This window comes from Ictalurus punctatus, chromosome 15, assembly GCF_001660625.3.
Source record: "Ictalurus punctatus breed USDA103 chromosome 15, Coco_2.0, whole genome shotgun sequence".
NCBI classification, from domain to species: Eukaryota; Metazoa; Chordata; class Actinopteri; order Siluriformes; family Ictaluridae; genus Ictalurus; species Ictalurus punctatus.
This window is the reverse complement of record NC_030430.2, coordinates 6,791,451-6,816,410: the sequence shown is the minus strand read 5'-3', so window position 1 is coordinate 6,816,410 and position 24,960 is coordinate 6,791,451. Positions and strand designations below refer to the sequence as shown.

Genomic DNA, 24,960 nt, shown 5'->3' with positions numbered 1-24,960 from the left:
GTTGGACTCCGCCCACCGTCTACTCAACCAATCGGATAGCTGCCACATTGCAGTGACCAATCGTAGCACAGTCCCTCTCGGACCAATCACAATCTATTTATTTGGAATTATGAAACAATTCTAACCCCATATAAACATACTACATATCAGCAAGGAAATGATATATCACATCAGTTAAAAGTTTTACGTCAACAGAAAACTCACAGTCTCACAGTCTTGTTTAAATGGTCAGGTAATGACAATCAGTCGTTGGTTGTTCATTCCTGTATATATCTTGTTGCTTTGCTTTATCGGGAGACTCAGTAAGTACAAGCATGCCATTTACTTTTGGCAGCTTTACATTTCAAACTGGCGTCATCGGAAATGCTTTTGGACAACTTTCTTATGCTTTTGTGTTTTGACCCCAATGGCCTTCTATGTCCACGGAGTACTGGCCATGCTGGCTGCAGGACTTGTGTCCTGTACAAACAGACGTACGCTTACGTGATGACGACATCGACGCGCGTCTCAGTTGGAGGGAGGGGCAGGCACAGCCCACAGCGACGGAGCGTTTTTTTTTTTTTTTTTTTTTTTAGAGAGAGTGAGAGAGAGAGAGAGAAGATTGAAAGATAGGGCACAGGGCGAGTAATGATGATGATCATTTATGTTAAAACACAAAGTTTATTGTTTTACAGTATCTGATTTGTAGCGGACATATTTCGAGGAACAGCCGGGGGTAGCTGACATTTCTGGGTAAGAAAAAAAAGACACTTTTCTCTCAGGACTATAGCCAGAAAGTTTAGCTAACAAACAGGCTGCGTTATTTGTGTGACTACCCGTATTCCGACAAACCCCGCCTCCTGCTTAACGATTGGATTTTTCTTAGGTCCGGCTGACGGCCTGCGCGCTGATTGGACAATTCACGCGTCAATCCGTGTCAGTTTATTGTCTCCGGATCGTACTAGCCAATCTTAGCGCAGGAGGCGGGGTTTATCAGAATAGGTTGGGTTAAAAAAAGAGCTTCTATTTTATCTGTGTTACCGTTGAGACATTTTATTTGTCTTGTTGATTTTAAAGTGCAGATTGCGATTTGATCCGAAAACTTATTTGTCCTGAAAGAGAAGTGAGGTTTTTGAACGAAGATACCAAATCACTAGCAAAGGCTGTAGTCAAAACAAACAAGAGTTACTGCTAATCATAACATAACGTTAGCATACTAGGTTGGCTTTTATTTATGTTTCCCTTAACTAGTCGATGCACTTTTAAAACTTACTGATAAAAGCAGCACATCAAGAAGCTCCTGTATCCTGGTTCCTAGTGGGATTTTTATGTTAAGCAGGTGGTTGAGTTGTTTTGAACACATTTGAATTAATCTAATATTACAGACAGGAAATGTGCAAAGTTTTTACAGGTGTACATGTGTGTGCTGTGTTGGAGAATCAAAGATGTGGGTCAGAAAAAGGACAAAAATAAAATGCATCCTAATAAACATCATAGCGCATTCATAAAATCTTAAGGCAAAAGCATTAAAAAAAAATAGTATAATTATTTTGGCTTTGCTGTTAAGTGTCACTCATTTTAAATCGCTGTTAGTGATGAATGTAATATTGTCGTATATTTGTAGAAATGTCACGAGTATGACTGAATCAAAATATTATAGCCGTTATATATTATGGCTATGGATGCGTGGTTGGACTACTGAGGTTGTGAGTTCAAATCCCAACACTGCCATTATTAGATAAATGTAAAGCCACTTTTCCACTTCGACTCGGTTTACTTTTCTGAGCTTGCTTTCCACTTCCGCCTCAACGTGGGCGCGGTCTTCCACTCGCCTTCATGCAGGAATAACGTCATATTATCGGAACCCTGTACAAATACACGCTCATTAAACACGGACCCTGTTAAGGCTGTCGCGTTCTTATGGACGGCGTTCGAGAACCTACGTAGCGCTTTGGATGACTACGTTACATTTGGCCACGACAGGAGCGACTTGACAAATGCCTGTTCGGAAATCGGTAACAAGCGAGATGTAAAAATCTCAGAAGGAAACGTTTGTTGTAATTTTATCTGTACTGAGATGAAATGATACATAATTTTCAGTTAGTATATTATTACCGTATGCAGTGTATGTAATAAATAACAGACATTTATTCAGGCACAATACAGAACGGCTCGTTAAAGAGAATCCTTAATCCTTCGGTGCATGGCTCGCGTTTAGTATCGGCTCTGCTCGCTTGGAACCTCGACCGAGGTTGTACTACGAGAAAGTACCAGGTACTATCCACAGTGGAGAGCCTCCAAAAAAACGAGCCGAGCTGTACCGTGCGGTGGAAAAGTACCATAAGTCACTGTGGATAAGGGCATCTACTGAGTGCCATAAAGTCCAAAAAATCTACAAATTTACAAATCTAATGTTCTTCATAGAAACCATGAAATGTTTCCACACAGACAACATTTTCATTGCCTGCCTTTTTTTTTTTTTTTGACTGAAAACCATTTTGTGACAATTTTCAGCAGTGCATCACCAATGAATATAGCTAACTGATGGGTAATCTCAGAGTTGCTTGATAATTTCCAGAAATAGTGTCTGAGATATTCGCAGCATCCCAATTCTCCTACTTATACTATACACTAAAAGTATGTAATCTTTCTGTGAAGAAAAAGTATGTATGTACATATGAGTTTGTAGCAAAATAGTACTCAAGTACTGGGACATACTAACACGTCACGTAATGGACGAGAATGGCGTTGCCTGGTTACGCACCCCCTGACCGTAAACACACTCGTGGATATTATTTGAACAGAATATATTTGCCCCCAAACTAAAATCCCTCACAGCTACACATCAATACAAGCTAGATGTGAAAGCAGTCCAAAGTTTACACAGTTCTGTTTTTTTCCCCTCTTTTATTGTCTTACAGACATTTTAAAACAGAGACTTGGGCTTCAGCCATCCTGCCTGCCTTGGCTGTCTTGAAAATGGAAGAGCTCCATACTCACTGTGTTTCGTGTGTGAGTCGGCGGTGCATGGTCAAGCCCGAGCCTGGCACTTCCTGTGACCTCGTTGCCTGCCCGCTGGTTTGCGGCGCTGTTTTTCACAGCTGTAAAGTAGATGAACATCGGTTGCTGTGCCCACTTGAGAGGGTACCGTGCCTCAACCACGGCATCGGCTGCCCTTTCACACTGGCCCGAGGGAAGCTGGCGGAGCATCTCGAGGTGTGTCCAGCTGGCGTTGTGTGTTGCACCATGGAGTGGAACCGGTGGCCGGTGAACGATGAGGACTACCGCTCCTACGAGAGGTTGAGTCGGGACGCAGATGAGGAAGAACAGCTAGACATGGCTCTCGCCTTGCAGGACCAGCGCACCATGCTGGCCTCACTCAAACTTGTATCTCTTGCACCCACGAATTGCCCTGAGAGAAAACCGCAGCTTGTGGAGATGTGTGAAAAGCCTAGCGTTATTGCAGATGTTACGGTTCCCACCATGGGTCTCGAGGAGGACATGGATGCGGCATCTGTGTCGTGTTGCTCAAAAGACGTAATCAGCAATGGGATTAACGGATTGAACGAGGAGCATTATGGTGAACTGTACCAAACCACGGTAGAGACGACCAAAAGCCTGTCTGCCGCTCTGAATGTTCTGATACACCTCGACGCATCAGACACACAGTGTCAGACTACGAGCGTTTCAGCATTGCAACCAGAGTTAAATGGAGCGTTACATGAAGTGTTGCTTATGAAAGATGACACTGGGTCCAACTGTGGTAAAATAGCCAGTGGGGTTAGTGGTTTAAACGAGGAATTGCAGCCACAACATCACCAAACCTTGATGGAATTGGGGAGAAGCTTGGTCTCTGCTCTTGGTGCACTTGGAGATGCTGTCAAAGGCTCTGAGCCAAGCTGTATAGTCAGCAAGACCAATGGTGGAATCCATCAGCCAGATACTGTTGAATGTTCAGACATCGAAATGAAGGATATTACCTCTGAAAATGAGGTTGAGTTTGGGGCAGTTGGTGGAATTGGTGATGGGGATTTCGACAAACTTCCAGGCCACCGTACTGAAGAACTTTGCACAGAATCATCAAACAGACCAAGAGATGAGGATGAGCAAAGTTTGTGTAACAACTGTAACAATGCTGTAGCATCTAGAAAATCACAGGACCATGCTAAGGAACCAGCAGAGTTAGATGAATTTTCAGAGCATGATGGTTCTCTGGAGTGTGTTGGTCCGTTAATTCCGCACAGACCAGAAGTGAGACATGATCTCGCCACTGTTGTAATGCAGGAGGCGTCCGAATCCGAAGCTCCTCTGTTACAGCCGCCTGTGCACGCCCAGGCTCTGGTTGTTCCGAGAGACATTGTGCTGCCTTCCATACCGTTAGACTTTGAGGATAAGGCTTTTGAGAGAAAACTCCAAAACCTTCAGTTGCTCAGAAATTTTATGCCTCTTGCACTTAATGGACGGAAGGGTTGCTTCGCTGAGAGCTTCCCACAGAGACAGCACCGCTGTAAGATGGAGGACAAAGCTGTGGACACGTCCGATCTGGAGCAGGAGCCTCAGGATGACCCCTTGGGCCTTGGTGAGATCGACTTCACAGCTGCGGCGCTGCTCTTTTGCCTAGAGGAGTCACAACGCACCCGCAGAATCTCTGACACCGTCTATGCCTTTGGCGGCTCACGTGTCGATTTTGGCACTCAGACCTTCAGTTTCCCTGCTGCCATCTTGGCAACCAGCACCATGGTTGGCGAGGTGGCGTCTGCTTCGGCCTGTGACCGAGCAGCACCCCGTCTGTCACAGCCAAGTCCCTTTTGTACTTTACGATTAGATTTGACCCTGGAGCAGCTAATGCCGCGACCCAGCTGGGCCCCACGTGAAGGCTCCATGTTCACGTTTGAATGTGGCCAGCTGTTCCGCCGAGAAGAGTTCCTCTCGCACTTCCGCAATGTCCATGGAGACATCCACTCAGGGCTGAACGGTTGGATGGAGCACCGCTGCCCGCTCGCCTATTATGGCTGCACCTATTCCCAGCGCAGGTTCTGCCCATCCAGGCAGGGATCAAAGGTCGTCCATGACCGACACCTCAGGTCATTTGGGGTTCAGCCCATAGTGGAAATAGTACCAGAGCCGGGGTGTGATCGGCTGAGTGCGTTGCCCTTTGAGATCCTGCAGCATGTGGCACGGTTCTTGGATGGCTTCAGCCTGTGCCAGCTGTCCATGGTGTCGCGTAGCATGAGGGATGTGTGCGCTAGTCTGCTGCAGACACGGGGGATGGTGGTGGTACAGTGGGAAAAGAGGCAGTATCCTGATGGGACGCAATCCTGGCAGATAAAAGACAAGGTAGGCCATAGTGGACATGTTGTCTTGGCTATGTTTAGTCTACAAAGATTCTGTTTTTTTTCATAGTCTTCACTGCCTTTTTCACTTCAGCTTAATATAAATCAAATGTCCATGCTAAATGAGCTAAATTCTATTGTCAGAATGTTTTGCAGTAAATCAAAGTAGCAGGTCTACATGTAACGCGTCTTTCCTGCAGGTGTGGCGATTCAGTACAGCCTTCAGTCCCGTGACCAGGTGGGAGTTTGCAGACATTTCCAGCATGGCGGACCACCTGAAACGCTGTCCATATAATGAGGTCCATAGACAGGTGGAGGCCGTGCCATTGCCATGCATGTGCACGACCAGGGAGCTTACCCGAGGAGGGCGATCGCTCCGTTCTGTCCTCAAGCCAGTATTATAACGACAACGACCGAGCGCAAGAGCTATAGCACAACCTAACCTAACCTATTTAATCAATAATATCCATCGCGGTGTACATAAGACGAATTATTTTTTTTGAGTTAAAATTATTTTTATATAAATATATGGTATATAAATCTAACACCTGCTTGGTTTATGATCAGGTTTAACGACACGTGCACTGAGAGAGATTTTCAGTGTTTGCCTTGTTTCTCACAGAAATGTGGGGGAACGTCTAAAGCTGTTCTGCCCATGAGGTAACACTAAAATGACAAAAAATTTTACTCAATCGAGCGGAATCAAACAAAGAGCCTTAAACTGCGTATTAGTTTCCATCGAATGCTGTGTTGCGTTATGCCCGTACGCGCCGGTTGATACGATCGGACAAGACCCTTACAGGAGGAGACGTCTTTCCAGAACAAGCACCGATGGAGCTAACGGTGAAAGAGAGATGGTTTCGACTACATTTAAAAGTGGTGATACCTTCTCACTACCAGCTGTCATTCATTGTTAGTAATCTACTGCACAGATTCCCAACCCTGTCCCTGGAGTTCCCTCTGTCCTACTCAGGAAGTAACCCCTCTTCCACTCAACCCCCCACAACTCAGGAAGGGTTCTTAATTAATTAACTCATTAATTGAATCAGATGTATTCGAGCAGGGAAAACACAGAAATATGCAGGGCAGAGGGTACTCCAGGACTCGCAAAACCTGTGATCTTGTGCTGATTTTTAATACATTTTCAGTTTTTGTTTTGATGACCAACAGCTGATCCTAATCTAACACCCAACCTCTGTGATTCTGTGTAATAAAAAGGATTTCATGAGTAAAGGTGTCGACTTAGGATCAGAGTTTGGCAATTACATTGACTGGATGTCATACTCCACACACACACACACACACACACACGTTTGCTATTTCCATCCGAATACACTTTTGTTTCACTTTCTCACAGTATTAGCTGTCAATGTATGTACAACCCAGAGACTGGCATCATTGTCATCATCCATCGCTTATTTGAGGAGAAAATGAGGGTTCACTTTTAAAAGACACTCCACAAGCACTTAATACATTTTCAAAAGCATGATATAATATAGCATCTTCCTAAATATTGTAAACACTCATAACGTCAACGTTTACGTGCTGAATGTTTTATATCTCCATGTCCTAAGTTGAGGAGTGCATGTTGAATGAGAACGTTTGTGGATTATCACATTTCCAAAAGCGTTACACTGCAGTTAATCTGTTGGGTAATGAGAGTTTGGTTTCCTTCCTTTCATCCGTGCACACTTCGTTTTTGCGTCTCTCAGCTTTCCGTTAAATTTTTTTAAGCACATCCAGAGCTGAATCAGATTGAGGATTGGGATTGAAAAGCACTGATTTAGCTCATAACCCCAAAGCCAATTTTTTGTGTTTGTCTGCGTAATCCCAATGAAGGCCTTATGGAGTGTTGTGGGGGGTTTGTTTGTTTGTTTGTTTGTTTGTTTTTGTTTTTTAATTCTTGCTGCTGCTGAAGAAGAAGGAAAAAGTGTTTGCCTGACCAAGTGCGCCGGCACCAATGATCTGGAGAGATTAAGCCAGGATGTTATATAGTCTGGACCTATATAATCTGCATGTGGTTTTTGGTTGTGTTGAATAAAAAGATATTTTATCATCTTTGACCCTGCTGGTGTTTTACGGCTCAACAGGAGCATGCTACCTGTAACGAAACTAATGTGATTGAGGGAACACACTCAAGTCATTTAAACATTACAAGAATCAAGTGACCGCAAATGTCTGCCATTTTACATTGCATCTCATAAACAATCTGGAACATTAGACTGATTTCTCGAAGCTGATGAACTGTGATCCATCTAAAATGTAGCCTTTACTCAGAAAGGTCACGTTTGCTTGGGTGGGTCCAGACAGCCTTGCTTGAGTTTATGTTTGTGGAAATAAAGTTGCACAACACTGAACGCTAACCTTCCAGTTCCGTGTGTAGTTTCTCCATCAGTCATGGTTGCCCATTTAAATAATAATAATAATAAAATCTGTTCCCATATCTGCATTGTCATGTAAGGTCCGAAACTAGTTATGAAATCTTTTTCTTAAACCTGCCGTGTACCTTCACACTTGACCATTTTGTCAGGTATTCACTGTCACCTATCTGCTGCTCTAAACCTGAGGCATCAACTGATGGACCGTATTCCAGATGTGGACCCAGCAAAGTATTTCAGGGGTCAAAGTACTTTAGCTGATAAACTTAGTTTTCTGAACTAGCATGTGTTTATATAAAGTATTTTTAGCTGAAGGTAGCTCATCAAACCAGAGAGTAGCTACAGTGCTGGATATGTTAGCTCAGAATGGGGTGACTTTCCACAGCTTCCAGAAGAATCTGGGTGAATTACAGTCCAGCTGGCTATATAAATAAAGCTGAAATAAATTGAACTGAATTACTGTAAAAACACATTATCCAATGATCATTGTCTTTTCTAATGTAAAAATATTTACAAGCAACATTTTAGTGCTTTAAATGCGACTCTATTTTTCTCTCATTTGCGCCCTCTAGCTGTTGTACCAACCCGGAAGTGTTTAAAGAGTGGCAGCTCTCTGATCTGACGCGTCTTTGGCTGACTCGGTATATAGTGAATCAGATCATTTGGCTCTGCTTCATGACTCCCAAACGGCTCCTTTCTACATTTTTTTTTTTACGGAAACCAGCCACAACTGTTGGTCTTGGTACATTTGTATATTATTACTTTTAATTATTGTATAGAATGTAAGTATAATAATAAAGATTTTTTTTAGCAGAAGGGTTGATTACGGCTCTTTAGATATGTGAGTCGGCTCACCTAAAAGAGTCGACTCGTTCGCGAGCGACCAGCAGGGCTATCACACTATAAAGGGTAAATGAATCCTATTTCAATGTGGTACTAAAACAGGCGCTGGTTCTATCGAGAGCGTCTCAGACGCTTCAGCTCTTTAAGCTATTTAAAGCCGTGTTATTTATAACTCTGGTCTGTTTATTAATATCCTACAGAGATTTCTCACAGCGATTGAACCCGTTCCCGTTTCACCCGGAATGGTCTTGTTTAGGTTTGGGGTTGTGTTGACCCCTGAACGCTCGGATATCGAGGTGTTTGTATCGGGATCCCGTCCGGAGCTCGGGCACTGGGACGCTGGGAATGCGGTACCGATGAAGCCGACGCGGACGCTGGCGTCCGGCTGCGACCCCTGCCTTTGGCTCGGGGAAGTGCGGCTCACCGAGTCGTACACACACACGTTCTGGTTCAAGTTCCTTAAGCGGCTTGACGGGAACTATATTTGGGAAGGTATTTGTTAGATTAAATATTCAAAAAGTCGTAAATATTGTAACATATGGAAGCCCTAAGAGGTCATGCATTTCCCCCTTGTTTTCTCGTGATCACGACTTAATTGTCTCCTGATCTCGATTTAACTGTCTCGTGATATCCACTTAACAAACAATTGTTCTCTGTAAGGAGACGTTTATTTAGCATTTAAATGCTTTAGGTAAATTTTAAAAAAGTATCTGACACAGGAAAGTCTTTAGGACAGATAAGTTTACGCTTTCTGTTTTATTTCAGTAACATGACAAGCTGCTTAACCTCAAGGAAGAGAACAACTATTTCTAGCTGCTATAATGGAAGCAATAACATTATCTTTAGTATTGTCAAATTGCTGTGGTATAAGAAGAACAGAAGACGTTTCTGGACGTCTTTGTTTCACATAAATCTGGATCACACCTACTGGTGGTTGATTTTCCTATTTTCCTATAACAGCACATCCTGTCATGTTTTATTCCTTAACCAATTGAAATTATTATTTATTTCTTTATTTTGCTCACCATATATAGCTTGAAGAATAAAATGTAATGTAATGGACCATCTTTCTCACTGGATGGCACTGATGCTGCAGACAAGACACACACACACACACACACACACACACACACACACACACACACACTTACTTTGTCCTTCTCTCCTGTTGGAATTTAAATCGAATCTGGTTTGACTTCATCAGCTTTTTTTTCCACACTCACAAAGTGTTGGGTTTAAAAAGACAGAGAAAGGTGAAACGTTTTCACATCCTTTGTCTCCTGAACCCGTTTTTTTCTAACGTCAGTCATTCCGCACTCCACCGGTGACTCGAGTTTCATTCATTTTGTCAGGGTTTTCACCAACACTCTCCTTTTTAAATGGCTTTAAGTCTCAAAGATGCATTTCTTTTGTTTTCTTGTGCCAGAATTAATGTGTTTGTTGGCATGCTATGATTTTCCTTTTCATCAGACTGCAGTACACTTTTGGACATGCATAAAGCATTTTGGAAAAACAATGTGGCTTGATTGCACCACATGGCTCTAAACTCTTAAGCATGTGCCAAAAAAAATGATCTCAGTTTCCTCTGGCAGTCAGAGCATCCAAAATTATAGCGTTGTCTCCATGCTCAAGCACGTGGCGTGATCAGGACCTGAGAGCAAGGCAATTAGGAGATATAGTGAAAGCTCTGTATGTTTAGCTTTCTCATTAATAGGAATTTTCATAATTTTCCCTGCACTTCATTTTTCATTTGAATTTTTCTTCATTTTTCTTATATGTTGCATTGATTTGTCACGTCACAATATAGCGTGCTCACGACATACATATACATCATGACTTTAATAAGCACAGGCTTTGTACAGTGATGACCTGAGATTTAATATTTAATTCGAATAAAGGTTTAATGCAGAGTTCGTATCTGGTGGCATTCTCACGGCCGACTGAAGAGACGCGATGAGAAATGAACACGGCAGTGACATTATTTTCCCTGACATTTTCCATAACTACGATCCCGTTTCACAGTGCATGCCTGCGGGTTTGCGTCCCGGCGGATGTATCAGCGAAGACCTAAACACAAGTCATAAAATGTTGGAAAAGAGTCCTGAACGTTCCGAGCAAGAGAAGCGCTACTGTAGTAAAAAGTCAATGCTAAGTCACACTGAATGCATCTGTCATATACGTATATGTCTTGCACGTTGATATTTACTAACATTTCAATTCATAGCAGCTATGTGAGAAATTATGACCCCGACTACCTGTCCCGCATGAATACACGAAAGTTGAATAGAATTGAAACTGCGTGCAAATAAGTCACTTCGCAAAGGCGGGGTGGTTGGTCGTTTAAGTTTCTTTACAACCAGACAAACACTAAGAGCAAGAGGACAGAAAGTGTTAATGCTAGAATTTCGTCTCCAGGTAATGGCCCACATCACGATCGGGAGTGTGTGTATGACCAAAGTGACATGGTGGACGGGGTGTACTGTCACCCGATCGGTCACTGGATCGAGGTGAGCGGCCACACGGACGAGATGAGGCACACGACAAACTTCTACTTCAGCGTCGCTGGACAACAGGCCATGCACTTTTCCAAGTGCGTATGTACAAACACAACGACAGACACTTTAATTTAATCACACCGCTTCTCATTCTCTTTATATCCTCTTCGGCTCTCGGTGCCGGTGAAGAAATAGTCCGGTCCAAAATTATACCATGAGCTAGAGCTCTAGATTCCTGTAGACCAGTGGTAACCAACCCTCTTCCTTGAGATCGACCTTCCTGCAGGTTTCTTCTCCAACCAAAATCTAACCCACCTCTTTTAGCTGTTCAACTTCTTAAGGCCATGATTAGATGGTCAGTTGGCCATGATTAGATGGTCAGCACCATTATGATTGGAGCTAATGAACTCTTATGGAAGTCTTAGAGAAGGTAGATCTCCAGGAACAGGGTTGATGACGACTACGGTACTTTTTGTCACTAAAAGTTGTCAAGAGCCACCTACTTTTACAAGAAGACGCTGTATTTTTCCATGCCAAGTTGTTTTTTTCCTGTCGGAAACCAGTGTACAGAAGTCTTTAAACACCGAAGTATAGAGAGCCAATCAGATCGCAGCCTTTATGATTCTGAAGCTTGTGTCTTGTAAAGTGTACGAAACATATCAGACGCTCCACGCACAGTTCCCGAAGTGTGGTTCTTTTACTTTTGTACTAGAGCGATAACAACGATGCTGTATTATAGCTATCAAATACCTATCAAAAGACAATTTGTCATGATAATTTTTCAGTTATTTAGTAAAGTTGTGTGTAAATATTTCTGGTAAAAATTCTCACCAGATACGGAAAAGGCTCTGATTTTGTTCATACTCACGAGCACGTCAATAAATGGGAATCAATGGGCTGAAAATGACAAAAACAGCATCTAAACGGTGAACGAGCAAATCCTGAGATAAAAGAACATCTTCCACTAATGCAGCTGAGCCATCGCAGCGCTAACTCTTCCACCTTTTATACGGCACCATGACTGTAATCCGTATATAAAATCGGAGCAACACGTCACATTAATTGTACATTATATGGAAATGTACAAAAATGACCTCTTGTACAACACTACACAAATGACATGCTTGTGTAAATAAGCGTAAAGGCTGACGCATTCTTTTAAGTCTTTCTCTTTTTCTAGTGTGAGGCTTGTGAATATGAGTGATTGTTCTCTAATACACTCCAACAGGGTCACAGTTCTCCAGCAGAGGTCAGGACATCACACACCTGTGCTTGTCTCTGTGAAAGAAAACATGATAAACCGTGTGTATGTGTCTCATTGTGTACGCCAAGTGTGAAGTCCGCCATCATCGAGCATTAATACTACAAGGTTCTGAACATTAGTTCATGTAGTTTCTGATGGGAAAAGAAACGAGTACTTGAGGGAAGGCCGTTCGGATGAAGTGGATTAAAATCAACGGATTTAAAGAAAAAGAGGACGTAACAAAATGTCAAACATAATAAATGCACGTCTCAGAAATCTGTTTTCATACAACAGCAGATGCTTTTGCTTCATGCAGCTTCCTCCAATTGTGTCTCAGAAGGTGTGCGAGGGTGAAGGTGATTTCACTCACTAGACTGACACATTAACTATAAACCCTCCTTCCTTCAGGTTTTCTCTTCTATTAATTTGTCTTCCAGTTGAGCTCTGTGTTTGTAGAAATTGTTATCTTCGTTAACAGTGGAAAAGAACAAGATGATTCGTTTGAACACACCATATACAGTAAAAAGCCTTGTTAGTATCTTGTCCAGGAAGTCAGCTAGCTTGTCACCATTTATAGCATTATTGTTTTGTTCTCGTCTTTGGAGTTTTCTTCAGGCCTTTTAGACTTGTAATGATCCACAGCTGCAGATTATTATCGGAAAAACACATTACTGCAAAGCCATGATTAGACGTGATCCACCAATCCTGATCTGCTGTTACGTGACCGAGGCATCATTATGTACTGAAACGGCTCTGAGGTAGAAAACAAAATACAGCAAAGAATTAGAAAAGATGACACGCTGTTTGTCAGGAGCTCTGAATGTAGTCTATTTTTGAGATAGAAGTTAGCTTCATATTAAGTAGATGTTGACCGATAGTGGAGTTTATTGATATCGATAACTAAGTTGGGCGGTACAGTCTGTCGATAATCGATTAATCGACCAATAGTTTTTAAAATTGATACTGAATGAAAGCATAACACTCAAAGTAAAATACTGCTGAGTTTTACCACAAAAATAGACAGTACTGACTGTACCATGGAAATGTACTGTACGTTTTAAAATGAAATATTAAATATTCATGTATATTAACTATGAATAAATATTCAAGTAAATAAAAGATGTACATCCTAATTGAACCAAAATGCAACACTCCAAATAACATATTAAAATAGAGATGACCAAAACAAATAATTAAAAAAAAACATTTCAAATAACACAACAAAATTTGCCAGGGATAGTTTTTATTCCACCTCTAGAGGTCGCTCTCATACCGTATAACAACAGCGGACCCTTCTCAGCCACTCCCGCGATGGACCTAACCGGGAAAAACTATAAGTGTGGGAAAAAAACTATCGGTGTTGTTCCAGCAATCAGTTATCGGTGCCGATTGATCGGTTTTTACCTCTAGTATTAATTAAATCAGCTTGGTACACCAATCATGCATAACATTAAAACCACCTGGCTATTATTGTACAGGACGCTTTCAGCCACTAAAACTGCCCTGAGCCGTCAAAGCATGGACTCCACAAGACCTCTGTATGTGTGCTGTGGTATCTGGCACCAAGACGTTAGTAGCAGATCCTTTAAGTCCTATAAGTTGCGAGGTGGGGCCTCCATGGATCGGACTTGTTTGTCCCACAGATGCTCGATCGGATTGAGATCTGGAGAAGCCACCTTCTTCCATTGCTCTATGGTCCAGTTCTGATGTTCATATGCCCATTATAGGTCCTGTCAGTGGTGGACAGGGGTCAGCATGGGCTACGCACAACCATATGCAGCAAGCTTTGAATACTGTGAGTTCTGACTCCTTTCTATAAGAGCCAGCATGAACTGTTTCAGAAATTTGTGCTACAGTAGCTCTTCTGTTGGATCTGACCAGACGGGCTACGCTTCGCTCCCCACACGCATCAATGAGCCTTGGGCGCATACGACCCTGTCGCCGGTTCACCAGTTGTCCTTCCTTGGACCACTTTTGGTAGGTACTAACCACTGCATACTGGGAACACCCAACAAGACCTGGCGTTTTTGAGATACTCTGACTCAGTCGAAATTCGTTTTTTTAAGCGTCTTTGGGGTTTACTGTTTCCTCGTTTGCAGCAGCTCAATGTCACAGACTTTCTAGTCTTTAAGTCTTTGTGATGAGTTCCTTCACCAAACGTGCCAACTTTTATTTATAAATCTTTTGAGAAGAAATTAATCTTCACATTGACAGTGATTTTTTTCCACCACTAAAGGAAATAATAACCTCCATCTCTCCCTCTCTCTATCTCTCTCTCTCTTTTTCTTTCCCTCTCCGGCTGCCTTTTGTAATGTGGAAATTTGCATGTATATCAATTTATAGTGTAAAATTAATTAAGCCCCAAGGGGCAGAGGATTACTGGCTCGATAAACGCAGTGCAGTGGCATCACAACTACACTCGTGCTGCTGGCTCCGTCCCATATTCATTTTCAGCCATCGTAATTTAATGTGTTTTCTCAGCCTCTGTGGAAGGATGTAGAAGTCAAGTCCTTCTCCCGTGCTGTAGAACATCAGGATTATCCAACAGTGCCGATTCCCATGAGCAGAGCAGAATGCAAGACAAAACCACTCATTATATAAGGACAAGAGTCTCATTTTGTTAGTAATTAAAAAGACATTTTTGCTGTCATTTATACTCATTCACTCAACATCTAGCATTCACCCTTAAAAGACAGCGACCACATTTGTCAGTTACTGTCGAATTCTCAAATCAAACGGTTAATTAATGTTCTGTTATCGTTTCTATATTAATAACCTTCACGGGGACTTGTATGGTTGACGTGCTACGTAAATAAAATTGTATAGCTGTTGTGTAAAAGTTTTCTGTAAGAATACGTTTATTTAACATATTTGGAAGGAGTCTCAAGTGTCAGCGCTTGTTGGTCAGATGTAAAGCTGTAACTTTAGGTTTTCCAGCTTTTTGAGTTTATGTTTTGTGGTTTGTTGGTAACATGACAAGCGGCGTTTTTTCTTATGAACTTCGAGCGTGAGGGGGAAAAAAACGAGAGAATGGTGAGACAGTCAACAGGAACTAACTTGTTTGCAGACGTTCCAAATGTTAAATGTTACTATAAATGGATAAAATGTCACTAATATCACTCTTTAATAAATGAAACATGTTAATTGTTGTCGAATTGCTGTGCGGTAAGAGGAATAAAACAAGCAAAAAAATTGTGCTGTTAGAGAAAAATAATCAACTTTAATGTGCTGCATCATCACACCACTCGGTTGTTGATTATTTTCGTATAACGGCATGTCCAAAAGTGTTTTATTCCTCGCATATTTGTATTGCACGTGGATTTAGAATGAGCAGAATGTCTTTGTTATGTAGATATTCAGCTATTAGTGCTAATTTCTATCCTTTACTGTGAAAAGGACATAAAGGAAAAGGAACTAGAAAGAACAGAGAGAAGCAAAGCTTTTCAACTTCAGTTGACTCAGAGGTCATAAAGTAGATCTGACCCGGAGTCGAGGGCAGGAACAGCACGTAATAACGCTAACCTCGAATGAATCGGTTTCATTATGTTAAAAAATAATGACACTCTGACAGCGTCTGCCATGTACGATGGCACGTAGTGAATTGTCTTCTCTTTGTGCACTCTGTAGAAACTTTCTAACCTGTAATAATTTGTAGATGTCTCCCTCAGCCGGGTTCTCTAATAAATGTGATGAATGGAGAGAGAAAAACAGATTGCACCCACGTACAATTTTGACACAGAATATATCTGTTTGCCGAGGGAGCTCATAAATAGCTCGTGATGGGATGCCATTGGCCAAATCCATTGGAGGAAGCCCAAATTGAATGTGTTAGAGAGGCTAAATTGATCTGGGTGTAGAAACCGCCTGAGGGCCGCAGCTTAGGCGTCTGCTCACTCATGATTCACAACAAGCAAATAAAGAGAGACTGAGAGAGAGAAGGAATCGATGTGACTCTGATTCTGTTTTTAACACACCCAGGTCGACTTCCTCTCACCGTTTCTTACTTTGTAACTCTCTGTAGCCATCTCCAAGGCCGTTTCCACGTGTTATTTACTCAAAAGGAGTTCATTATAGTGCTTGAAGTAGTAGAAATGCTTTAGTCCAGATGTCCTTAAAGGTGCTGGAGTTAAAGACAGTTAATTATGTAATGCATTATGACTTTGAGTTGGCGTCTTGATGTAGGCTATTTTATCCAGCGTTTAGTAAATAAATAACAAAGTCAGAAAGACTACTGGTGGTGCTGTTGCGCTATTTACGGCGAATAATCCGATATGAAGCTGATATGCCAAAACTGAAACCTTATACTGATGTCATTTTGTCTCCCAAAGATAGGAGAGGGTTATTCCTGCAATCATGCCATCGTTCAGGTATAAAATAGAAAAACCAGAGTGAAAGGCAGAAAAAGCAATACACGTGCTGGTTAATAATTGGTCAGAACCTTTACAAGGTCCCCCCGCTGTATCTGTCTGTCCTCTACACAAACACAACACGCTCCTCCGGATTGCTCTGAATAGCGCAGCTTAATTAATACAACAGCCGCAGGACACAGTTTACTGAGTTTGTCTTGTTTCTCATGAAAGCTTTGACATGTGATGACGTGTACAGTACTTTACCCTGAAAACACAAAGTTGTATGGCCTCTATTATACCAGCACTCTATCATTATGTCCTGAATACAGCGTTTACGCTGTTTAGATTCGGTACGTTGGGCCTTGAATAAATTCGAAGACGTGCCACTCATGAAAATTGAGCTAGTTGGAAAAATGTTTCTATCATATGAGAGCTATCGAGTTTGTACGAATGCACGTATTACCCGACGTTCACACGAAAGCATCATTCGAGTTGAAATTTGATCAGTTCTATGCAATTGAGGTACGGACATGTTAAAGTGATAAATCCAAAAGAGTGTCTTGAACTATTCCTCTGACCAAACCAATGGCGCACGTGGTCCAACGTTTCTTCAGTTAGTTCCCCGTTCACAACTTTACCTGTAGCTAGTTCCCGTTTACAATTTGAAGTGCAAAAATGGACAAAAAAACTTCTAACCGCTATAAGGTTTCATCTTTAAATGAGTGTAGAGACATTAGAAAGTAAAAACAATAAAGCTGGGAACGAAGTAGCAGAGATCATTGGTGCCTCTGGTGAGTGTATGTGGTTAGCACAGTACGTAGCTTTCTTTGCGAATCTGTTCACAAAGCTAGTATGAAGTCTAGCATGTAACATTTAAAACAAACAAACAAATTCACTAATGTGAACCAGCTGTCAAGTTGAAGTCACTTATTTTATTATTTAATTGAAGTCACTTATTTAGTTACACATCGATTTAACGAACATTTTGTGTTTATATTAACAATCCTAATGGCATTATACAAAAGGAGGAAGAGTTAGTGTGTGTTAGCCGACGTGCTGTGAAACTTAATAAAAGATTCTAGGGTTTGGTTAGGGTTAGGGTTAAGCTTTAGGTTTACAGGTTAGGGTTAGCGTTAGATTCTAGTTGATATTCATAGCACAGCAAAGGACATGGCAACAAAATGGCTGCCAAATAGTTCATCGTATAGTGAATAATATCACTAATAGCTTATTAGTGCAACAGATTTCCAATTAAAACAGGCGTATATCCAGGGGTGGGAATCGAAATGCGGGGAATCGGAATATTAAATTTACATTACATTCACGTTTATTCCTTTAGCAGACGCTTTTATCCAAACTCACAAATGAGGACTCACAAATGAGGAAATACAAGCAAAGCGATATATCAAGCGGAGAACAGTACAAGTAGTGATACCATGCAAGATTTATAATTGATTTCTAGAGAAGCAATATTGTCTTAATCTGCATCGGGCAATCGGATCGCAGCATTTACATGATGCTATGCTAATTAGAATATCACTGAGTTAGGATTAATGTTGGAATATTGATGTGCATGTAAACATAGCCATTAATATTATACTCTGTTGCACTAGTGTGTAATTGTTAAAATGCCAAAGCATTGAATGAGAACGCTGCTACACTTTGATGCAAATTAGAAGCAGAATATTTCATAAGGACATTTTTTTTTTTAATCTGGTGGCTGATTTGGTGTTTTGTTTTGGTTTTTTTTTGGTGGTGGTTCCGTTTTAATTTGAGATGTTACTACGTTACAAAAGTCAGGTACTACATACTCAAGTACATAGTATAATAATAATAATAATAATAATAACAATAATAATAATAATAATATATTGTGTGTAGTAGACCATTTGTGTCATATTGTTGGTCTCTGAGCATGTGTGAATGTCCTCTCTGGCCTGGTTAATCAGTACACCTAAGCCTAATTAGTGTTAGAGCATATAAGTTCAAGCCAGTGCACTTTCTAGATCGTGGTTTGCAATATGTATGTAGTCAGGAATGCTTCAGAGATGATAAAACCAAGCCATGTGAACTATTTTAACATCAAGCAAATGTATATTGTCATATTTATTTGTTTATTTAGATAGGTCATTCCTACCTGCAAAAGCAAATTCAAAACTTTATTCAAATTCACCTTAACACTTTTATTTATTTGTTTATTTATTTATTTATTTAGTCTCACCCTGCAGACCACCTGATTCTAATAACGGAGGTCTGTGCTCAGAGTTTCATTAGAAAAGAGGAAGAAAAGGTTAAAGAGATTGCCCAGCCTCAGTGAGAAGGGAGTGTGAGGAAGAAAGATGGAGCAAGGCTGTATTTTTTTTTCTTCTTCTAAATGTGAAATCTACACCCCTCTCATCCTTCTCTCTCTCTCTCTCTCTCTCTCTCTCTCTGTCTGAGAGGATGACAAATGGATAAATGAGATGAGTATGGGAGGAGGAGAAGCTAGGGGTCTGATTGTCACACAGACTCTAAAAATACCTCCGTATTCTACCCAGCGAGGGTCCTTTTGCTTTTCTTTTCCTCCTTGAGGGTCCATTTCTCACTCCTCTTCAAATATCAGTCTCATCACAAGTTCAAGCAGTTCTCCTCACTCTGTCCTCCTTCAGAAAGATACGTTGCAACTCACTCGGTACATGTTTTGTCCCGATATGGGGGGTGAAAAAAAGTGACTGTAGCCATGATAAAACTCTTGCCAGTACTTACTAGTTCTAACCAAGTTTGCTGTTTAGATTAGATGTATTATTATCAGCAATGCAGATTAAATAAAGGTTGGTATAATGCCTTTGGTGATGACGAGGTTGTTTGTCTTGGCTGCAGCTTTGGAGGCAGAAAATCACGAGAAGTTGAGCTGTTAAATTAAGACATCACGTTGCGTACTGGTGAACATCCCGAGGTTACACAAGCTGTTATTATTTTTTATTTACGTCATAGCGATGGAATATTATTATGTTTTGTTCGCCAGCACTTTGTTTTCCTGGCTTGATCCTTCACTTGTGACCTGAGACGGGGTCAGGAGATTTAAAAAAAATCAATAAATCAATAATTAAAAAGCTCTTGATGTAGTTCAATGCTTCTCTGAAAAAAAAATTCAAGAATTTTTGAACTGTGGAAGCTCTGCTAGGACCAAAAAAACACTGCTGTACGTGCATTCATGTAGGATAACGTGGAAAAACGTGCTGGTTTTTCAAAAAGTTTTTCAATATTTGATTAATTTTTCTACATTCTCCACTTATAACTTTCATAATATGTAAAATAAATAAATAAATAAATAAATAAACGAATAGATAAAATAAATAATTTTTAAAAATACATAAAGCCACACATTGACTGCGGTTTTTCTTAATATTTCACAGCTTTTATTTGAAATCATATTCATGCACAGTCTTAACTTCTCATATGTGTTAAGACTGCTTGTAAAGATGTCCATGAAATAACAATATTTTGCTCAATTGATATCTGAAGGTCTGAGCAAAAAAAAAGGAAAAAAAAAAAACCTTTTTGCTGAAAAATGGATTTTTTTTAAAATATGCAAATCAGCAGATATTTTATCATCTATTGCCTCATTTGCATACGTTAATAGATTTTTTTTAACAAGTTTGTCATCCAAAGAATCTCGCATTGATAATGAGTTCAGAGCGGGTTATGTTTTATTCTGATGTGATTAAAAGGGGAAAATTTGTTGAAAAGGTTTCTGGTCCAAAGTACTGGAAAACCTGGAAAATAGACACACACACACACACACACACACACACACACACACACACACAAATGCATAAATAAAAATAAAAAGGGCACTTTATATGTAAATTGTCATCTTACGTTTGAAATGTCTTAAATTATTGAATAGGTAATAACGCACTCTGATTCAGACTAAATGTACCTGATGCTCTCTGTCCTGGTTTAGATACCTCTGTAAATAAATGATGAAATAATTTGTAATGCCTGGAAAATCTCAGTGTGGTCCAAGCTGGCTGGAAAAATCCGCCACTGTTCGATGTAGTCTTTAAAAAAAAAAAGTACAACCTGAAAAGCTCTTGAAAGTGCAAGCATAGAAAGCATAGAAAAACGGACCTCTGAAAATATTCTCAAGAATCAATTCTCAGTGGCAAGTCATGTTTCAATACAGGTCAAAGTACTCATTCAGGTGAGAAACTCATTCAGCTTGATAGATTCTACAAGTCTCTGGAACTGTACTACAGAGAGAAACATGGTTCTTCCGAAAGATATTCCCTCATTTGGTGTTATGATGGTTAAGGAGAGCACTTGCTCTAAAATCTCACAACGACTTATGTTTGGTTATGTTGAGATCTATTGACTATGAACACCATCACTGATCACAGCATTCTCATCCTCATCAATCCATTCGGTGAGCCCTGAATGGGGGGCGGGGTCATGTTTGAAGAGACCACACCCATCAGAATAAAAAAATCTTTCATAACAGGATAAGCTTAAGGAAGGAAGCATCATCTTTTTTTGCCAGAGGAACATGGAGGGAAAAATCATGTGATTATAGCGAACGTTTAACGTTAACTAGTCAGTTTACGTAAACAAGTCTTGTTTTCGATTTGCGGTTTGCAGGGTTAAAGCTCACTAAAATGAACTTGACTTGATCTTGATCGACATGAAAATTCCATTCCCACCCTCCTAAATCCATTCCAATTCAGAGTGAACCGACTTTTTAACCAACTTTTGCTTACAGCGAATGTTAAACGTTACAATTATCGTGTGTTTTTTTTTATCATCAGGACATCTACATCAACTCGGGTCTGTTAGTTAGCTGGTTTAGCAAGAAAAACAACAAGTTATGTGGGAAACTTTTGGGATCGTGAAAAAACCAAGGAAGATGAAGTCGGTTGTCTTGCTCGTAGTTCATCTCTAGTGGATGACTGCTTGTACGGGAAGTAATTGCATGTAGGAAATATAGTTGTGAACTAAAAACTAAAGGAACATCGGACCACACGGACCATCGTTTGGATTTGTCATACTGCTTACAGTTGTGAAAGTCTGAAATTTGTTGTGTGCAGGATCCTGCCACGGATTTGGCTAGGCAGTTGCCCTCGGCGAGTTGAGCACGTCACCCTGAAGCTGAAGCACGAGCTGGGCGTCACGGCCGTGATGAACTTCCAGACCGAGTGGGACGTCGTAAGCAACTCGCACGGCTGTCGGCGTGACCCCGACGACCATATGACCCCGGAGACCATGATGCACCTGTACAGAGACTGTGGTCTGGCTTACGTCTGGATCCCAACGCCAGACATGAGCACAGAGGGTGTGTATACTATAAAAATTAGATACAGTCTCAGTATCTATGCTTTTATAATACATAATGGTAAATGGTCTGCACTTATATAGCGCTTTTATTCAAGGCGCTTTACACTGTGTCTCATTCACCCATTCACACACACACACACACCAGTGGTAGCAGAGCTGCCATGCAAGGCGCTAACTTGCCATCAGGAGCAACTCGGGGTACATTGTCTTGCACACAGACACTTCGGCATGTGGAGTCATGTGGGCCGGGAATCGAACTGCCAACCCTACGATTAGTGGACAACCCGCTCTACCACCTGAGCCACACCCACATTATATATTTTATAATCTAAAATATAGGGATGGACAGATCAGATGCCCAGATTGTCTGGGATATTAGTTGTTTATTTGTGGTTGCCTGTGGATAAGTAGTAATCTAATAATCTCACCCTATGATATGGCATTATGTTAGCTATCACTTTTTAGCCTGGTCATTCAGGAAAGCAAAATACGACACTTTTGTACCAAGCTGGAGATTTGACTTGCCTGGTGGACTTGCTAATGAATTTCGAAATACCAAAACAGCTGAGGCACAACCTTCACCTGAGTTCACACCTGCTGCTCGACCCCGATTTTACTCCTCAGCTCTCAGTGGGGACGAGCAGTACTGTTTACGCTGCAGAACCGATAGCTAAATACTACACAAAGATTAAAAAAAAAGAGTACGATAGGAGGTTAGGAAGTGTTAGTACAGCAGGGCTGATAAGGGATAAACACACTCAGGGGTAAACATATCTCTTACTGCATTAACACAAGGTTATCACTTCATAGAGTTAGATTATTTCCCTGTCCACTGAAAAAGCATTCGAAATTACAGCGCTCTCTGTTTACACCACAGAGAGCTGGATATTACTTGAAGTTATTATATTAGATTCTATAGTGACATGGTAAGTACAGCTTTATTTTATTTTTTTTTATTAAAGTCCATCCTTGCTGTGGGCATCATATTGCTCAGAAGTGACTTCTGGAAAGCATAAGCACTTACAAAAGAGTACGAGTGTAAAATCGATCCACTGTTCGGGGTCTGAAGTTTGCTTCCTGGAGCTATGAGGCTAAGAAGTAAGGATCTCTGATCTTACTGAACAGACAATATTACATATATCAAGTATTTTGCTTCTTTATTATTATTATTATTATTATTATTATTATTATTATAGCATAATGTACGACTGCTAATAGAAAAGCATTAGCAGTGTAGTTTGAGAAAGACGCAAGTTTGGGATGTCTGGAGGAAACACGGACGCATTTCCAATGTGCATATTCATGCCTGTTGGTATGTTCCTTCATTCTTTGTGACTAAAAAGGTGTTGAGATGCTCTCAGGTCATTTTGAGTGAATTCTTAGGACGTAAAAACATATGAAACATTTTATTGTTCAACATAACAGTTTGAAATGGCACCTTCTGGAGTGTTTTAGTAACCAAGTAACAAAGACATGACTCATAATGACTGTTAAAGTCAAAAGTGCCATTTTTGACTGAATCTGTTTGGTGAACAGAAATTATTTCACAGTATTGAAGACAAAAAATATTCTGCATTTACCTTGACAGAAGGCGAGGCTACATGTTGGACTCAAGACAAGAGCACTGGCCAAAAATGACACATTTGAGATGGTGGGATGGAGAGGGTGGGGCTTCCAGCGGTGTCCGTTAATATTGGAGAGTTACCCGTGCAAACGGCAGTCATTTCAGATTCGTATGTTGATTGGCTCATCTGCCATTTATAATTGGAGTGGAAAAAGAAGACGCCTCCATCAATCCATCCATCCATCCATCCATTTTCTGTACCACTTATCCTACACAGGGTTGCTGGGAGCTTGGAGTCTATGCCAGGAGCTAAGAGCACAAGGCCGAAGACACCTTGGATGGGGTGCCAATTGATCGCAGGGCACAATCGCGTACACACTCGCACACTACGGACAATTTAGAGATGCCAGTCTGGCTACAGTGCATGTCTTTGGACTGGAGAAGGAAACTGGAGTACCTTCAGGAAGCCTCCGAGGCACAGTGAGAACATCCAAACTCTGTGCACACAGGGTGAAGGCGGCAATCAAACCCCTAACCCTGGAGGTGTGAGGCAACCCAGCACCCCCCCCCCCCCCCCCCCCAAAGAACACACCTACTTTGCCAAATTTTGCTTGATAACTTGTAGCAATGTGTGGCAATTTTAAAATGTAAGAAGGTTGGCAGGTCTGCTCATCTGTTATGGTCAACCTGTGTTAAATATAGCATGCTTAATTTCAGAGCGGATCATTTCTGAGTCCAATCTAAAACAAATAAATAAATAAATGTATCTTGCTGTATATGTCGCTCACTGCAGGACGTGTGCGAATGCTGCCCCAGGCCGTGTACCTGCTCTACGGGCTGTTAGAAAACGGTCACAGTGTGTACGTGCACTGTAACGCGGGCGTCGGTCGCTCCACAGCCGCCGTCTGTGGCCTGCTGATGTACGTGCTCGGCTGGAGCCTCAGGAAGGTGCAGTACTACATTACAACCAGGAGGGCGGCGGTATACATCGACGAAGAAGCATTGGTACGAGCACAAGAGGACTTCCTGCTGAAGTTTGGACGTTTACGTCCCTCGGTATGCTGTTCCGAGATGCAGACAGGAGGACAATGTTAGACCTAAATACAGGAATGGATACTTATGCTAAGAAAACGATTGTTACGTATGAAGGATGAGTACCAGCATTTTAAGACAGGTTTATATTAAATATTTTTTAATTGTATTTGCCTTTATTTTATTTTATTATTTTTTTGACACCCGTTTAATTCCCAATTTGTAGCATCATCTTTTTGTTGTTTAAATCATTTAAGAGAAAGTTTTCAGCTGCTTCACTGATCTATATCTCCTGTTTTGGATACGAATCGCCTTCCTTTTTTATTACAGAATATTTCATGGACAGATTCCTCACATTTTCATCTTATCATCCTTCCTCTATCGTCTTCCTGACAAAATGGTCATTTTGCAGATGGGCACCTTCGAGACGT

The 24,960-nt window shown here is 41.1% G+C and overlaps 2 protein-coding genes across 3 annotated transcripts; both read left to right on the top strand.

Moving 5' to 3' along the window:
- The first annotated feature begins 573 nt into the window (after positions 1-573).
- On the top strand, positions 574-7,368 carry fbxo30b (F-box protein 30b). The gene is made up of 3 exons (XM_017488056.3): positions 574-732; positions 2,901-5,316; positions 5,513-7,368. Exons 2-3 carry the CDS (start codon positions 2,959-2,961, stop codon positions 5,714-5,716), a joined length of 2,562 nt encoding a protein of 853 aa, XP_017343545.1. The 5' UTR covers positions 574-732; positions 2,901-2,958; the 3' UTR covers positions 5,717-7,368.
- A 1,079-nt stretch (positions 7,369-8,447) lies between these two features.
- Positions 8,448-24,698, top strand: epm2a (EPM2A glucan phosphatase, laforin). Of its 2 annotated transcripts, XM_017486332.3 has the most exons (5): positions 8,448-8,599; positions 8,734-9,025; positions 10,949-11,123; positions 21,687-21,931; positions 24,291-24,698. In XM_017486332.3, the coding sequence occupies exons 2-5, from the start codon at positions 8,776-8,778 to the stop codon at positions 24,590-24,592; spliced, it is 972 nt and encodes a 323-aa protein (XP_017341821.1). In that variant the 5' UTR covers positions 8,448-8,599; positions 8,734-8,775; the 3' UTR covers positions 24,593-24,698. The 2 variants fall into 2 exon arrangements, with proteins under 2 accessions (XP_017341821.1, XP_053542230.1); XM_053686255.1 differs by lacking the exon at positions 8,448-8,599 and having other exon boundaries at positions 8,606-9,025.
- The last annotated feature ends 262 nt before the right edge of the window (positions 24,699-24,960 follow it).

Coding starts and splice junctions, on each gene's coding strand:
- fbxo30b (XM_017488056.3), top strand. CDS start 2,959: ATGGAAGAGCTCCATACTCACTGTGTTTCGTGTGTGAGTCGGCGGTGC. Junction 5,317..5,512: donor CCTGGCAGATAAAAGACAAG/GTAGGCCATAGT, acceptor TCTTTCCTGCAG/GTGTGGCGATTCAGTACAGC.
- epm2a (XM_017486332.3), top strand. CDS start 8,776: ATGGTCTTGTTTAGGTTTGGGGTTGTGTTGACCCCTGAACGCTCGGAT. Junction 11,124..21,686: donor CAGGCCATGCACTTTTCCAA/GTGCGTATGTAC, acceptor TGTTGTGTGCAG/GATCCTGCCACGGATTTGGC. Junction 21,932..24,290: donor GCCAGACATGAGCACAGAGG/GTGTGTATACTA, acceptor CGCTCACTGCAG/GACGTGTGCGAATGCTGCCC.